The sequence below is a fragment of the Chenopodium quinoa genome, unplaced genomic scaffold (assembly GCF_001683475.1).
Source record: "Chenopodium quinoa cultivar QQ74 unplaced genomic scaffold, ASM168347v1, whole genome shotgun sequence".
NCBI classification, from domain to species: domain Eukaryota; kingdom Viridiplantae; phylum Streptophyta; class Magnoliopsida; order Caryophyllales; family Amaranthaceae; genus Chenopodium; species Chenopodium quinoa.
In genome coordinates, this window is record NW_018744100.1 from 669,164 (window position 1) to 687,207 (window position 18,044).

At 34.3% G+C, this 18,044-nt stretch overlaps 2 protein-coding genes and 1 pseudogene across 2 annotated transcripts; 2 read left to right on the top strand and 1 right to left on the bottom strand.

Moving 5' to 3' along the window:
* Nucleotides 1-2,805: 2,805 nt before the first annotated feature.
* Nucleotides 2,806-4,309, top strand: LOC110692280 (RING-H2 finger protein ATL43-like). The gene has a single exon (XM_021869281.1). The coding sequence runs from the start codon at nt 2,914-2,916 to the stop codon at nt 4,015-4,017; it is 1,104 nt and encodes a 367-aa protein (XP_021724973.1). The 5' UTR covers nt 2,806-2,913; the 3' UTR covers nt 4,018-4,309.
* A 2,074-nt stretch (nt 4,310-6,383) lies between these two features.
* Nucleotides 6,384-9,438, top strand: LOC110692282 (anaphase-promoting complex subunit 13-like). Its single transcript, XM_021869282.1, has 3 exons — nt 6,384-6,541; nt 6,643-6,696; nt 9,130-9,438. Exons 1-3 carry the CDS (start codon nt 6,463-6,465, stop codon nt 9,189-9,191), a joined length of 195 nt encoding a protein of 64 aa, XP_021724974.1. The 5' UTR covers nt 6,384-6,462; the 3' UTR covers nt 9,192-9,438.
* Nucleotides 9,439-9,622: 184 nt separating this feature from the next.
* LOC110692281 lies at nt 9,623-15,636 on the bottom strand (annotated as a pseudogene).
* Nucleotides 15,637-18,044: the final 2,408 nt, after the last annotated feature.

Genomic DNA, 18,044 nt, shown 5'->3' on the forward strand with positions numbered 1-18,044 from the left:
GTACCCGAGGTAAATCAGCAATGGTAGACTGATGTACCTCAAGTACCCCATCTGTCTGTAATAAATTGTCTCCTTCCCTTCTCAAATCTGAAATCTCTGCATTTTTAATTGAATACATGGTGTTTTCATCGAAAGTAACATCCCTACTAAGAATGACCCGACCCTCCGAAGGTGAAAAAATTCTAAACCCCTTCACACCATCCCCGTACCCAACAAAACACCCCTTCTTGGCTCGTGGATCCAGCTTACCCTCAATAACATGATAATAAGCAACACAACCAAAAATCTTCAAATTCGAAAAATTAGGCAACTTACCACTCCAGATCTCAAACGGAATTTTGGAATCAATTCCAGAATGAGGACCCCTATTAATGACATAACAAGCTGTTAACACAGCTTCACTCCAGTACCTCCTCCCAAGCCCTGCATTAGAGAGCATGCATCGAACTCTCTCTAGCAGTGTCTGATTAACCCGTTCTGCTACACCGTTCTGCTGTGGTGTCTTCCTGACAGTATGATGCCGACCTATACCCTCATCTGCACAGAACTGATTAAACTCGTCTTTGCAAAACTCTAGCCCATTGTCCGTTCGTAGCTTCTTGATCTTCCTTCCTTGTCGATTTTCCACCAAAGCTTTCCATTGCTTGAAAACTTTGAAGGCCTCATCCTTTGACTTAAGCAACCTAAGCCATGTGTATCGGGACTTGTCATCAACAAATGACACAAAATAGTGGTAACCTCCCATACCTTCAACTCTAGATGGACCCCAGCAATCTGAATGGATGTAATCGAGCACTGCATCAGTAATGTGAGCACCCTTGCTGAACTTTGACCTGTGTTTCTTACCAAACACACAATGCTCACAAAATTCAAGGTTGGCAACCTTGACCCCGGATAGAAGACCCCTCTTGGACAATAGCTGCATCCCCTTCTCCCCCATATGACCAAGCCTCATGTGCCAAATCTTAGTCATCTCCTGGTGAGATACAGATGCGCAAACCGCAGAACTAGGCAGTGTAACACCCTCAAAAACATAGAGGGTGTTCCTTTTGATACCCTTAAGTACCAACTCAGAACCTCTGAAAATACACAACTCCCCATCTGAAAACACACCATTGTACCCCAAGTCATCCAGGGTACCCAATGAAATCAGATTCTTTCCTAAAGCAGGAACATGCCGTACATTAGTCAAAGTTAACCTCCGCCCATCAACAGTCCTCAACCTCATGGAACCAATACCTGTGACCTTACATGGAGCATTGTTACCGACTATAACCATACCCCCATTGCGAGGTTCATATGTATCAAACCAATCTCGACGTGGACACATATGGAACGAACACCCCGAATCTAGAACCCAGTTATCAGATAAATCATCAGACCTAGCAGAACTGACTAATGCTAAATCTTCCTCTGAATTATAGCTCTCATTCGGTTTCTCTTCAACTACAGCAGCCTGGGACTTGTTTTTCCTCACCGGACAATTATTCCTAAAGTGACCCGGTTCTTTACAGTAATAACATGTTTTAGTAGTAGTTTTACTAGATCCATCCTTGCCGTTTCCAGCACCCGACCCAGCATTGTTCCCCTTGTTAAACCCCTTATTCTTTTTAGACTTTCCGGACTTAACAAACAACCCACTACCATTATCCCCATTATCACTCGTAGCTTTCATTCTGAGTTCCCTAGTATGAAGTGCTGCCTTCACTTCTTCTAAGGTTATAGAATCCTTACCAACAACAAAAGACTCTACAAAATTCTCAAAGCTAGACGGTAGAGATACAAGTAAAATCAACGCAGCATCCTCATCATCAATTTTAACATCTAAATTACGTAAATCAAGCAAAATAGAGTTAAGTTTTTCTAGATGTTCCCGTAAGGAAGTACCTGACTGCATCCGGAGGCTAAACAACCGCTGTTTCAGTAATAATTTGTTGGTCAACGACTTAGTCATATACAATGACTCCAGCTTCAGCCACAATCCAGCCGCCGTTTCCTGATCAGCCACCTCCGTGATGATTTGATCATCAAGACTAAGTAATATGGTAGAGTGTGCCTTCTCTTCCATAACTTCTAACTGCGGGTCAGTCGGTCCATCTTCTGACTCCGAAGTAGTACTCTTTGGAGCCAACGGACGCCATATCTGCTGTTGTTTTAACAGAGCCTTCATCTTAATTTGCCATAGCCCGAAACTATTTTTCCCGGTAAACTTCTCAATTCTTATTGTTGAATCTCCTGCCATTGTTATCTTCAAGAAACTCTCCAAGGATTGAACCTGAGCTCTTGATACCAATTGTTGTGCGACAGCGGAAGCAAAGGTCGAAAACAAACAAGAAAACAATAAAGAAATTCAATGCAAACAATAAGAACAACACCAAGAATTTACGTGGTTCACTATCGATGTGATAGCTACGTCCACGGGCACCGAGATCGAATGATTTCACTATAAACTGGCAAAGATTACAAAGATGATTCTTGTATTTCTCAAGAACGGCTCTCACTCTCTCTCTCTTAACCCTTATACTAATATTAGGGAGGTTTTATATTAATCCCTAAAATAAAAGATACTTGGGCAAAAAGATAACATAAAAGATAACTTTAAATCGTAAAATCCGCGTCTCCGCATTTTTCCTTCTCCGCCCGGTCAGACCGGGCAAGGTCTGCCCGATCGGGCGCGAGAAGAAAACTCCATACGAATGCTTCAACGTATCCAACCCCCACCGCCCGGTCAGACCGGGCAATGTCCGCCCGATCGGGCGGACAAAGCTACGAAGTACGAGTCACCTAATACTTATCAACATACATCAACAATCCCTTCACCTCCATAACAAACCACTTTCACACTCTCTCTCCTCAATTTCTTCCACTTTCTCTCTCCTCTCCTTCAATGGCGTTCACACCTCCATAACCACCATGAAAACCCCTCTTCTCACTTTAATATTGCTATTAATACCACCCTTTTTCCCTCTCGTAAACTCCCGTCAAATCTCTCCGTCGCCGGAAAACCCACCTCTATCTCCATCTCCGGCGACGTTCTCCTCGTTTAAACCCAGTATCGCCGTCATCGTGGGCGTACTAACGACTTTATTCTCCATCACTTTCCTCCTCCTCATGTACGCCAAACACTGCAAACAGCGAGTCGACTCGTCGTCGGAACCCGGGTTTTATTACAACAATCGCGGTTTTCCGGTGACCGGAAGGAAGAATTCCGGTATTGACCCAGTGATAATCGAGAGTTTACCGGTTTTCCGGTTCGGTTCATTGCAAGGAGAAAAGGACGGGTTAGAATGCGCCGTTTGTTTAAACCGGTTTGAACCGGAAGAGATTCTCCGGCTATTACCAAAATGTAAGCATGCTTTTCACGTGGAGTGTGTTGACACGTGGCTCGACGCTCATTCCACGTGTCCTCTTTGCCGGTTTCGGGTTGACCCGGAAGATGTCCTCTTAGTGGACCGGGTCAACCCGGTTGAACCGGATGAGTTGGGTTTGCGTTTGCCCGAGTCAACTCATCGGGTTTCGGGTCGTCACTCGTCTGCTGGAGAAAAAGGGGGAGTTAGTGGTGGACCTAAAACGACATCGTCAAGAAGGTCGTTAGACGGGTCAATCACTGCCGTTGATCGGAGAAAAGACGGGATGTTATTAACCGTTGATAAAGACAGAAGAGTAGAACATAAAATAATAATAAATCCAAGTGGGGCCCATTACGAGAGATGGAGTGATGTACAGCCGTACGATCTGTTCTATCTACGGTCAGAGATGTTGATGAATGAGGGCCGTCGATCAAAGCGGGTGTATGGTAATTATCATGGGGTGAGGATGCAAGGGATAATTAATAATGGCAGAAGTGTAATTAATGAGAGAAGTGTGTCGGAAATCACGGGGTTAAGCAGGTTTTCGAGCAGAAATACAGGAAATGGTGGTAATGAGGAGAGAGAAAGAGAGAGACATAATGGGGCGATTGCCAGGTGGATGGCTTGGATTTCTCAATCTAGGCCAGCTGTACGGTCGGGAGCTTAACTTGTGTTCATAAATTTTAGGACCTTGGATAAATTTTATTTTATTTTATTTTATTTTTTTATTTTTCTCAAAATTTTGGAGGTAATAGATTTTTAGTTTGGGTCCCACGTATTAAATTATCTCTTTAACTGGTTTAGGGTGAAAAAAAAAAATATTCTGAGAGGAGAGTGTTAAATTTAGGTGGGAAATATAATTACTGTATTATGGATTTTTTTAAGAGGGAAATTTATTATGGAGTAGTTTGTACTGTAATAGAAAGGAAAGGAAAGGAAAGGAAAAATATTGGATAGAAGAGATTTTGATCAATTGTAATTCTTAAGAGGATATAATGAGACAAATTATTTATTATAAAAATTGGTTCAAGTAAAGTTTTTGAGGGTATAATTTTTAAATTTTTATAATTTGAATTGATTTTACACTTGTGATTTAGGCCCTGTTCACTTCACCTTACAAAAATAATATTTAGTAAAAGTAATTTTAGTTCAGTCAAAATAATTTCAGTTCAGCAAAAATAAGTTCAGTTCAGTAAAAATCAGTAACCTTAAAGAAGAAATATAACATAAAATCAGTAAAAATAATTTAAGTTCAGTAAAAATAATTTAAGTTCAGTAAAAATAATTTCAGTTCAGCAAAAATAAGGTGAAGTGAACTGAGCCTTAGTTGTGAATCTGGGAGAGTTGTAGGTGTTCTAATGAAAATGTTAAAATGAGATGAATGTGAATAATACTTTTAGCAATCACTCTAATTGAAGTTATAGTTCAGGTGATCTCAAACCAAAGTATTAGTAACAAATAATTAATTAAGGAATATAATTTGTATGTGTTGTTATTTGATACTCCGATATTGGTATAAATCTTTTTGCAATTTGTTGTGGAGTATAAATTTAGGTGGTTTACAGAGTATGGTAAAAATAAAAAGAATAAAAAAAAAACTACAAATAATGATGAATGAATCAATATAGCTTATAAAACCTCGACGCCTTCAATAATTTAAACAATCATATGGAAAAAATAAGGTTATCACATATTCGCATGTTATAGGTTTTTTTTTTTTTTTTTTTTTTTTTTTTTTTTTTGGGGTATAAGAATTGATGATTGTACAAATCAATCAAATTATTATTTATAACCATATACCACTAGATTTGATAAGTGAGCTAATTTAAGCCTTCATTATATCTATTTTGTCACTTCGATTATAAGACTACAATTTTCAATGCTTTAGTTACAAAGTGCAAAATCATTTCTCATTTTACACGACACATGACTATAAATAAAATTGAGTTGTACTTAACTTTGAGTTAGAAACTCAAAACCTTACATTGGCATAGACATGACTCGTTGGCCTTTTGCAATATCGTACAAAAGTGTCATTCAAAACCAAACATATCGTTTTGAATGTTAAAGAATCATTGCTTTATTCTTCGTATTTGGCTTTAGAAAATCAAGTCTCCAATTATGATCATCACAATTATAGGACAATACAAAAAAAATTAAATAATATTGAAACATGCAATTCAATTGTAGAAGTAGAGCTAATTACAGGATCAAGATAAATTTATGGGCTTTTTAGGTCAAAGGATCAAGTTGTTATGTCTTTTGGGTCGAAGGAAAAAAACCCAATATGTTTGATTTTTCGGACCATGTGTATCCGCCCAAAAATCGAATTGGTGCAAATGGTGCTAGGTCTAGGGTTTGTTTTTGTTTTGTTAGTACTTTTAATTAAATTAGAAGTCATTGCTAAATTAGTGATGGAGTGCATAATAACTATCATAGAACATGTATAAGTGATAATAAAATATTCACATGTTACTATCTTTTGTAAAGAGAAACAAACAACAATATGTTACTCCCTATTTTACACGGTTGCTAAATACAAATTGTTAGTAATCTCAATATACATCTACTGATAGATATATCGGAGTATATTAAGAGCTCACTATTGGACTATTACTACACACAAAGTAACTTTTTTTTTGGTTGGTAAGGAGAAGACCCTACTAGGTCGGAACCTCTCACAGATCCTCCTGCCTTGGGTTAACGGATTAGGCATTTTGAGAGTAGAGGGGGGGGGGGGGGAGGGAAGGGTAGGGAATCCCCACCCTAAAGTGCCTCTAGTGGGATTTGATCCCACAACCCCATGAGTTATGATATACAAACCTTACCATTAGATTAAGCTATAATTAGTCTACACACAAAGTACTCGGGTACATCATTCTCAACAGTCAACGCAAATCGAACCGGTGGACTAGTAGTCTACTACTCAGACTCAATACTCATAGTCTCATACTAAAAAAATAAGACCCGAATTAACCCGAATCAATTTAACCCAATAATTAAAGATCCGAACCTGAAATGCACCCAACCAGAAGTACTCCAAAAACTAACAAAAGATTTCCCGTTGTTATATTTTCCATCAACTGGAGCAAAGCAGAAAACAAAGTCAAAAATGGCGGAATTATTGAGCTTAGGCATTCTCATTGATATTGTTGATGAAGATTGGATGAGAGATACTCTTCCCGATGAAGGTAACTACCCCTGCTTCTCTTTCGACTATCTTTACTGATTTGTTTCTTCTTCTATCTTTCTAATCTTTCCCCAATTTTTTCTGGGCTGAATTTTGTTTCAGACATTGATTTACCACCAATTGCAGTTGCTCGAACTGAAGAAGCTGATGAACCCAGTTAGTTTCTCTTCTCTCTTCATCTTTTCGCAATTTGTTTGCGTAGTTATGAATTTGATTCATGATGATTTGATTTGATTACATCGTTAAATGTAGTTTGTTTGTACATTTGGGGTTCAAACTTTGAAAATCGTAATTCTGCAAAATTTTCTGGGTAGTTTTGTGTATTTTTATTTTCAAATACTTTTGAATTGTAATTGAATTTAGGGTTTTATTGGGGTTTTTCTTTGATTAGGTATCCGGCATGATTTTCATGTAATTTTTGTATCAATGGGTTTATGAAATATGATGGTTGATTTCTGTGCTCTTTAGTTTTGCTTTTGTAAGAACAATTTGAAATTTTGGACTGTATTGGAAATTTACTAATTTTTGGATTGAAGATTAGGAATTTGTATCTCACTTCTGGTGATACAATTCCTCGGTGGTTGTCTGCCCGTGTTTAATTTGAGAGCTTGGGGAGAATGAGGAACAATGTGGATACAGTACTTCTTTAGCTGTTGTCTTTTTCTAGGAGCATTACATCTATATGCAGGTTAAAATGTACTTCAAATTATCTAATCACTAGTATATCCTTAAGAAAGTTGATTGAAGCTCAACTAGTTATATTCAACTGGTTTGTTGATAGTTAAATGCTTGTTTAGAATGGACAAGATTAGACCACGATACTGGGAGAAAGCAGTTATATGCCTTGACATTTACGGGTAGAGTGCATGAAGGATAGTGCAAGGAAGATATAGCTACTTTGTTGATAGTTGTGTTCAGGGATTAGGGAAATCTATTAAGAGAGTGTCGCAAACTTGGTTGACAAGGATTAATATTGGAGTCTTTGGAGAATAATGGTTTCCCTCTATGTTCTGTGAGGTTGTGATATTGAAAGTTTGACAAGACATGATCAGATTGGCGGAGTTCTAAGGTTTCTACATACTTGAAGAGTGAGTTTAACAAACATGTTAAAGCTAATCATGCTCCTTAATCAAGATTAATGGCATTGATTAGTTTCTGAGTGCAAATATCTGATTTATATATAGAGTTCCACATGTGGCTGTGGCCTTTCCCCAGCAATATAGAGGTGAACCCAGTGCATGTGTTGTAAAATTAATGACAGTTGCATACCTTGATCTTTGTAAAGCCTTGCCAAAGAAAACCATGAATGACTGTTAAATCAGAGAATTTGTCTCCCATACACACTAAACTATCCTTTCACCTTTGGCAACAAGTTACAGAGGAGTGAGTTGCCTGCCAAGTGTCACCTTCTTCTTAGTTGAAGAGAAATATCACCACTAAAGATAAACAACTTGAGTAATGTGCTTCAATATAATGGGTATGGTCATGCTATTTAAACCAAACCAAGGCTTCTGATTTTCCTTTCATCTACTAATTACTAGGATAAAATTTCCATTTGTATCTAATATTTGCAAACCTTAAGTTATAGTTCAACTACATTTTTTAGTTTTTCTGCAATAAATGAACAGAATATCTGTGTCATTTAAAAGTAAATAAAAATCTTAGGCTATGCAAGGAAACATTACATATGGAAAATATTACTTTTAAGTGTCATTTGTCATCAAATAAATCATATTCTCTCTGAAGTTTGTATACTAATGTATTGATATGAGATTAGTTTCTCAGAAATAGGAAATTCCCTTCCCTCTAGTCACAGTGAACAACTGGTTAGTGCTTGGTCTCCATGTCAGATCATGTGTGCATTGCAAAGTATACGAATGACTTTATGGATCAAGTGAGTACTTAATCATCTCATGACCAATTGCAGCATGATGATGCTTGGTATTAGAGCTTAAATAACGTGCTTGTGGAAGGATCTTTGAAGAATATAAGCTTAATCTTATCCATCGTGTTCTGTAGTTCTTTACTAGAATTACCAGCAAGCACACGATATGTAGTACTCCGTAAGAAGATTTCACTTTGACCAAATTAGCTAATAACATTTTTTTTGTATAGATGTAAGCAGTAGGGATTATTACTGCTCTCTGAAGGGAATGACAGTCAGAATATTGATATCCCATGTTATGGTGATAGCAAAGGCTTGTAAATGTTGTTATGGAGTTCTAGGCTGAGTTTTATGCGTTTCTTAACTAAGAGTTCAGTCATTAGTGCTCAAATCTCACCATCACCAGGTCTGAGGAATGTGTTACATATTCCAAACAGAAATACTTATTTAACTTTTGAGGAATACATCGTCACTGGATGATTGGAGAAGAATGTAGCACCAACTCCCTATTTAGCTTAACTTTAAGATACAGAGTATAACTTAGATGTGCCTTCTTTTCTCCTCTTAATATACACTATTATGTCCAACAAGTCAGATTCCAGAAATGAGTTTCTTCTACCTCTATTTGATCATATTTTCTGTAAGAAACTCAAATCCCCCACTCACTAATGCTTTTTATTTATTTTTTGTGCATCGCTTTACAGATGAAGAAACTCCAGCAGCTGATGGAGATACTTGGCATGACCTTGCATTGGGTAGACAGTGATTGCAAATTACAGGCACTTATGACATGAGCATCGAAATCAGGATACCGTTTATTAAGAAGTTCATGCAGCAGGCAGTAGATTGATTATGTTAGTAGTACTGTTGTTTATAACCGTGGGAAGAGTCACAGGGCTCCCGAGTTTGTAAGTTAATCTACTACATACTCTATTGTCGTAAAGATTTCTTCTAACAAAATGTCCATTATCTTGCTTCTAAAAGAGAGGTGGTTAGTCGTTTTCCTTGTCACATTTTTTGGCTTTATTAGTTGTTTTTGCTCTGTACTCTTTATTCTGTTAGTTGATTGCATTACTCAGCTCACTATGATCATGTGCTGTTGAATTGAACCACCATAAAGCTGTATAACTTCAATGATTTAGGTTATTCATGAGGTTGGACCTACAATTCAAAGAATGGGTCTATTGTTCCCTACAAATTTTGGGATTTATTGAGTGTTTGGCTGTTTATAGCTCAAAATGAATCGGCTTAAAAAAAATAATTTGAAATATTGTTTTCCTTTGTTTGGATCCTTGCTAGAAAATTCGATAAAAAAGGAGTATGAAGGAGATTATATGGGGAGGGTAGGAGAATAGATAGATGAGAAGAGGAAAATGATTTTGTTGCTTCACACATCGAATAGAATAATGACGGATTTTTTTTTCTTCTAACATGCTTCCCTATGTATATATCATGAGAATTAATTTTTCTACTTTAGAAACTGATGATGGCTTCTTTTATGAAGTCGTAGTTATTAGTAATTTTTTTTTTTCTTTTTTTTGGTAAGAGAACGAGGAATGTTAAAATCAATACATCGAATAGAGTAAATGGCGGATTCCCCCCCCCCTAATTTGCTCCCTATGTATCATGAGAATTGATTTTTCTACTTCAGAAATTGATGATAGCTTCTTTTATGAAAGCGTAGTTATTATTAATGCAATTCTTTTATAGAGGACGAAGAATGTTGTTGAAATCAATTTGATAAGCGTGGAAATCATAACCCGTACGGTACTCCATGTTTTTTTTTTTGTGGTGTTCTTGCTAGGAGACTAGGAGTTAACACTTTATCAATCACAAATTGAGGACCCATTATAAAAGAAGTGAAAACTGTACAACTTAATTGATTGCTTCTATAGTACAACATGGTAGTGCCAAAATGCAACAGACTCTTACAACCCTCACATTCTCCCTTCAGTATCTCAATGCTTAAGACTAGGAAATCATGACACACCAGCTTTAGGCTGAATAAAAGGGGTGCTTGGACTTTTCGAGAATTTAGCATTCGCCTTCTCTGTGACTTTTATTTTGTGCACGCGCCTTTGCGCGCTAGGACTTCAGTTTATCTTACAGAAAACATTAGTAGGTTCATACTTATCATACACCAGGTTTCTTTATTTATGTATTTTTTTTTTTTTTGACGTATATTACAACAACAAAAAAAATTCGCAACTCCACCCGATATTGTACTCCAATACTCACATAGATTGATTCTAATACATTGTGGAGTATCTTTTTTATGAGTAAGTAGTAATATATCGGGAGGAATTAAGAATTGTTCGATAGGGTTAGAGAAGCTTCCATGCTTTGCCTCCTTTCAAGCTAAATTTCTTGAGTCTTCCAAAAAACATGACAATAATTAGAATCAATTTCCCTTCATCACTAAAACTCCCAGCAAATCCATACGTTTTGTTTACACAATTTGGATCAGCTTTCAATTGCTTACTACAGCTGTACCCTGTTGAGAATCCAACATTTCCATATGCACTGCCAATTATTGAAATAAAGAAACTTCATTTTTTACCTAGAATTTTATTTATCATAAGATAGTCTAAATGGTTTCAAAAAAATAAGATAGTCTAATTTGAAGTAATCAGAATTATCGAGAACAGATGTCAACTAGCATAGTAGTGTATAATTAGGTCAAAATAATCTCTAGAAAGTTATATCGGATTTAAAGGCTAACCAATTTTTAAGTGCTAATTTGAGAATATTTTCCTCTTGGATTTTACAAAGATTACAATAGTAGCATGTAGTATGAGGCCTTGTGAGGGCGCATGATGACCATGTAAAATCTTACAAAAATCAATTTTTGGGAGCATTAATTATTATCATCGCTATCCAGAATTAATAGTCACGCATATTATTTTTGTCTAATAAAAATATTTGTTAATTGTTCTAAAATAAAATCATTCGCAAATTTTCCAAAATAACGGAGTACTATAAAATGAATTGGAGAGTGTGAGAGTACGGGATGAAGCAATAATTCTAAGGGATTGAGACGATGTGTAGTTTTTATTTATTTTGGAGCAAAATTCCGTTACCTTCCTAAGATTGCTATACTTCGTGATAGAAGATGTTAAATTTGTGTTATATAGTCGAAATGATACGTTTTAATAAAAACGTACCTAATAACTTCAAATGTGATGTTAAAAACGTTGAAATTGAGGGGATCATCAATCATCTTTTGTTTCTCGGTAATACAAATGATGATGATGAATATGGCAAGGTAGCTGAGTTGAGAGAAAATGATGTTCTTCAAAATCTTTCTGTTCTTCTTTTCTTCTTTACATAGTATTTGCACAAAATTTCCTTCCTCATCTTTTATTGGCAGAAATGAAGTATAAGGGGGAAGATACCTGCATGGTATGTACATGCAAATGTTAATAAAAAAAACATAATACTAATAATAATCGATTCTAATTTATGGGTGAAAATGCGCATTAAATATTGTCGTCACTAATAAAAATAAACATAATCACCACAGTTTATACAAAGTCATTCGAAATAAAACTAGGTAGTACTGCACCAAGATATACACCGAAAAGATACAACTAGTTGTATAAGAATTTTTGCGATATGATAAAAAAATTGAGTATTATTATGTAGGACAATCATAATTTATTATCTTAATTGGAATGTTGGAAGAAATTTTAATTTTTGGTATACAATTAACTCAAAGAATAGGAATATCCGAATATGACTAGGGTAGATGTCCGCCATGATTTGTGATGAAATGTTGATCCTATGTTTAGGCTTTAAATAAGTCAGTCACAATTAAAATAATCAGCTGAAAGATTAGGAGGGGATCATGGATCATGTTCATGTCAGTTATTACTCCAAATTAGTTTTTAAAACAATTATCTAAGAAGCAATGCTATCTCGGTCATTTTCAGGGTTTAGAGTGAAAAAAAATGGGAATCCCTGAACATTTGAGACAAAATGAAAAAATTTATGAAAATTACATATTAATAAAATACACATTATTACAAATCTAACAAGATCCCACTTGATATATTTTTTCTTTATAGATTAATGTACACGTAAGGTTAAAGTTTAGTCAAATCAGATAATTAGATCAGATTAAATCAGACCACATCAAATCAAATTAGATAAGCAAAAATAAAATGAACTAAATAAGCCCTAATCTTCGCACAAGCTATACATGTCAGACTCTTAGAAGGAGGGTAGAGGGAGAATAAGGAATCGTCTACTCCCTAAGAACCACAACTAGCAGGGATCGAACCCATAATCTTAAGATTTTAAAGTAAAATCTTTATCGACTACATACACGGATACACCAAGTGCTTGATGGTTGTTTGTCTTAACTGGGATTAGACACTAATTGGCTTATAATCGGAGATTATTATATGATTTGGTTGACCATTACTTTTTAGAATAAAGAAGTGAAGACGTAACTTAGGCAGATAACATACGGTACAATGAGTCAACGACTATGTTTAGAGTACGATCGTTTATTACCTAGGACGAAGACAATCATTATTCACTAGAGAAAAAATTTGTGCTTAAATGATGTTTTATATTAAACATTGTTACATCATCTTATTAAATTAATCTTCCAAATCATGTCCCATCCGACTGATCCGAGATTGCTTCGTATGTATTATTGGATAATTTATCCCTTAATTAATCTATTGCACTTTCCTTCGTTAAAAAAAAAAAAAAAAAATAACAAAAATAAAGTCTTTCATTATAAAATATAAGGTAATATATATGTAAGCCTTTAGAAATACAAATAAGCATTTGATATGAAGTATCTTTTATATTTTGGTATAAATTTAAGAATGCATGGAAAAATCATACATTTTTAAAAGTATATACAACTAGTTTTTAGGCTCGGACGATGCCCCGAGTTACTGCATTATTCCGTGATTGAAATTCTTATTTATATTTAATTTTGGTAGAATGACATGTAATATGGTGATAGCTTAGTGGCTAACACTTTAGCTTACGGTTGTGGATTCAAAACTTGTACAATTCATATTTTTAAGCACGTGAAATGAAAACTTGATTAATTGAGGAGGGCGCCACGTGACATGTAGGCTTGTTTAGAAACGCCCTTTAATATATACTACCCACATGACATCTAGCACAATAAATATTCAATATCTTCGAAGGCCACTAAATATGTAACCTACCTCTTATTACTAGTTTTAATGTTGACTAAAAGTAATTTATTACTTAGTTTTCTATATTCCTTGACAAGGGACAAACAACTAGCCTTATGTCATGTTTTGGAATGAATTTTTGAAGTCCAATAATTATGGATGTAATGGGAGAAGTACATGCAATGGCTTGAACAGAGTAACTATATTACTACTTTGTTTAAGGTGCTACTCACTTAATAAGCTTTTTACCTCATATCCTTTAGATTTGGGGTTCGAATCTTGCCAACTGACAATATTGTTTGAGGTGAGAATTCCTTTAGTTTCTCCCTACTCTCAATGTTCCAACAAGTATTTGACCAATAAATAATGAACCAAAAAAACTAAGAATGTTGATCAAGATATGGTTATTCAAATAATACTCCTAGTGTATATATAGACTTAACGGGTTAGAGTGAGAAAAAGAGAAAGTTTGTTGCTAAGAAAGAAATTAAATAAAGAAAAATAATGTTTTTTTTAAAAAAAGAATACAACTAAACGAATGAACAATACAAAAGTAAAAAGGAACGAACAGATGTTCCTAGTTCCTAAATATTCAACTCACTTACGATAAACTCTTGAGATAAAATCTTCCTAATCATAGATAGTATTATACCATATCAATATCAACCCTAAGCTAAACAATAAACTAAACAAAATCCCACACAAAACCATTCACCTTAACGTACAACAATAATATACGTGCACATGCATCATAGAAAACAACATGTTGTCAATAATATACTTGGTATTGAATACTACGAACAATAATCAATAAAAAAAATATAAAGAATGTATAATAGGGAGGAAGAACACTAACATCATAACGACGAACAATACCAATATTGGTGGGGCAATTTTGGATAGATCAACAATGCTTTCACCGGTATGCCTTGAATTTATACACACGAATAATATTCCCACTAATTTTTGGTAAACATTAAGGCCATTTAATCCGTCAAAATTCCATTCCATAGCGCAAAATAATGTAAATTGCACGCATATAAACCCCAAAACTGTCACAACTAAAAGTTTACAGTGCCTGCTAGGAAGCAAGTGATGGAATCCGATATCTTTTGAATTTCTCATTAGATACCTGGCCTCGTCTTTTTTACCAATCTTGCTTAAAACCCATATCAGAAATCGAAGAAAAGATGGGAATAGTGTGTTTCCAAGGAGAATTTGAGGGATTAAGATCAATAAAAAGACCCGAATTTTGGCTAAAAACTTGCATGTTTTCGTTTGTAGGAATGAATCCACAACTCGCATAAGTTGAGACTATAGTAAAAATTGCAAAGGTGAATTTTTAAGGTCTTTTTTCTCAAGAACATTTTTGGCACTTGAAATAACATTAACGTAAATATATACCATAGAAATTCCTAGGACATGAACTAAGAGTAAATACGCCAAAACTATGAAACCTAGAACCCTAACTGACTTGGATTTTATGAGAAACTCTATTTCTGATTTTGTTTTCTCCATAGTTGAAGTTTCTTGAGATAATGATGGTTGTACAACGATTCCTAACTCAGAACTTTCGGGTGGGAGTGGAAGGCTAGCCACTGAATTGACTCTACTTCTTACATGAGAGGGTGTATATTTGAGCTTGGAGGCTGAAAAATGGAGACCGACCATGGAGGTAAATACTTCACCTCCTATGAACATTAAAATCGTAATAACAATTAGTTGTGAATTCGTAAATACCTCCATTTTCATGGTAGACATACTAGAAACTGTTATAGCTGACACTGAGGTGAAAAACAAATCTAGATTGTCTATCGTGTTATAGTTGGTTGTTTTGGAGGTAAGACTTTTTAAAATCAAGAACCCAAAACTTGATGCAATAATGAAGTAACTTACCTCAATCAAGAAATGGGTAACATGAGAAATAATAAAATCATAGATTCTCGAGGTTATCCAATATATGGATGTAACTAGATAGACAAAACCTAGATATAGAAAACTAAGAAAATGCTTATATTTTTCCACTAGAAAGGTAAATCTCAACATCTTTTAGATATTGATCTAGTAAGAGGATTTTGGTTTTGGAAGAAAATGTATGGTGGTTTTGGAAATCTTGGACATTTGCTGGCCTTTTTATAAAGGACAATTTCATAGGTACGAATATCTCATTATACAAGCATTATACCATTATTGTTATTATTTTTCTCGATCATGATGTATGAAGTCCTATCCTAGATTTGTATATAAATATTATATACTTTATCCGGTCTCCTAATATTTCAACATGTTGAGTTTTACACTTTCCAACACACAACTTTAACCATTAATAATTTCGGGATGCATAAATTATAAGAAATTGATATACATTAGACAATTAATAAGCCTTTTTTTTTCATTAAGTAACAAATTAAACTTAGCTTGCTTAGTGGAGATAGTGGATAACTCACTTTGTGACTCGGAGGACTCAACTTTGAGCTTCACATCTACATTTGCTTAGGAGTAGGGAGATTCCCTTAATTTCCACTTTACTCTCAATTGTTGACCAGTGTTACTAAATTTGTTTTCTCTTCAACCGACCAGACAAAAACCTTATTTATCAAAATAAAGAAAATTAAAAATTACCAGGATATTGACTCTTATAAGAACAACGTAACAATAATTAATCCTTTTTTTTACACAAATTAATTTAGTATTCCAAAAATGAAAATTATAAAATAGTCCCGAATTGGCTCTATGGGCAATGAGGTAATTTCGTAGATAATTTATTAAGTGGCTCCATAATGACAAGAGATCTCTGAATAAGCAACAAATATAGTTAAGATTATTATTTATGAGCATGGCGTAGAGGCAGTAGAGTATAGACTTGCACAACAATATCCAAGTTTCAATCAAAGAACTTTCGTAGGAAAATGGGCAGTTACTTTCACCCAAAAGAAAAAGGGAAATGGGCGGATATTTGGATATGAAAAAAAAAAAAGTTATTTACCCATTGCATAGATTATCCATTGATAATAAAATTATACGAAATATATGATACTTTCCTACCTTTTAAAAATTTGAGAAATTTTTTATAAATAGTGTTTGAACAATTATATTACTACCTTTTAAAAAATTGAAATATATCTTATTAATAGTGTTTGGACAATTATATCATGTGAAATGTTTATTAACTTATTTACCCTCATTAATGTTTAAAAATAGTGTGTGAACATTTATATCCCTTGATAATTATTTAATTATTGTTTTTAATCATATGTAATTAAAAATATTATTATTTAAATACGTGGTTTGAATTTTGTATATCCCTTGGTATAAAATGGAGGTTCTCAACAATTTCTCTCCTTGATGTTTTTTTTTTTTAGGCAACTCAATTTTACACTTCTCATATGGTTAAGATAATCCAGGTTACCATCTACGTAGGTCAATGCCTGAGAATAGAGGGAAGAAGTAAGTGAATCCCCCTACACCCAGTCAAATGTAATTGGTGGAGCTCAAATTTGGGTTCTCTAACAATTTGATAAGATTATATGGATTGAAATTCAAATTGAACATCTAGTTTTCATCATTTTATCAATAATTCCCTATTCCATCTCTTCTAGTATTTTATGGTTGATGATTATTATATTGCCCAAATGATAACCTAAAGATTTTTATATGTATATATGTTGCCTAATTTTTAGTGAATTAGCCAATGTTTTTTTTTTTCTATTTAATTTGTTAATTATTAGCCTAATTAAACAACCAAAAGGACAGAAAAAAATGTAAAAGATAAAAAGCGGCTAAATTAGTTCAAGGCAGGGCATATGCACATTCACATACCGTGTTCAATTCGTGTATGGAGGTGGATAGGAACATGGGATTTGAAGTCAAGCAATTATTAATTAATTTATTGTTCAATTATTTTCATTTTTATTGAATTTAGTATGGGATAATTTAACGTGGATAGGTTGATATATTTTGTCAAATATAATTTGTGGATTGATTGAGCAATCATAAATTTGATTTTAAGGCTAAGTTGAAGATTCTCCGGACATGCAAGTACAATTTTATTTTTTAGGTGGATTAGCATTTAGGGAAAAAATAAAAAAATAAAAAATAAAAAGAAAAGAGGGGTAGGGGTATTTTCGTAATAGTTATGTTAGTGTTTGAAAAATTATGACCGTATTTAGCGATTCACGTATTTTAGTGCTGGGTTGTTTTTTTTTTATATAAGAATGAGTCTCTATTAGTTTGTTTGTGGCTCTTTTGTTTGTAGGTTAATTATGATGTACTCCGTATCCGACTCACAAATTGAGGAATGTTTTTTTATTTATTTATTTAGTTATTTAGTTATTTTTTATTTTATTTATTTATTTATTTATTTATTTTATTTAATAATGGAAGAAGAAGAGATTGATGAAGTATTTGTCAAATTAATTGCCGAATATTGGTGATTTAGCCAATGAACTATTAGT

Excerpts from the sequence above, each read along its gene's own strand:
- LOC110692280 (XM_021869281.1), top strand. The coding sequence starts at position 2,914 with ATGAAAACCCCTCTTCTCACTTTAATATTGCTATTAATACCACCCTTT.
- LOC110692282 (XM_021869282.1), top strand. The coding sequence starts at position 6,463 with ATGGCGGAATTATTGAGCTTAGGCATTCTCATTGATATTGTTGATGAA. Across the intron at positions 6,542-6,642 it reads AGATACTCTTCCCGATGAAG|ACATTGATTTACCACCAATT; the intron begins GTAACTACCCCT and ends ATTTTGTTTCAG. Across the intron at positions 6,697-9,129 it reads TGAAGAAGCTGATGAACCCA|ATGAAGAAACTCCAGCAGCT; the intron begins GTTAGTTTCTCT and ends ATCGCTTTACAG.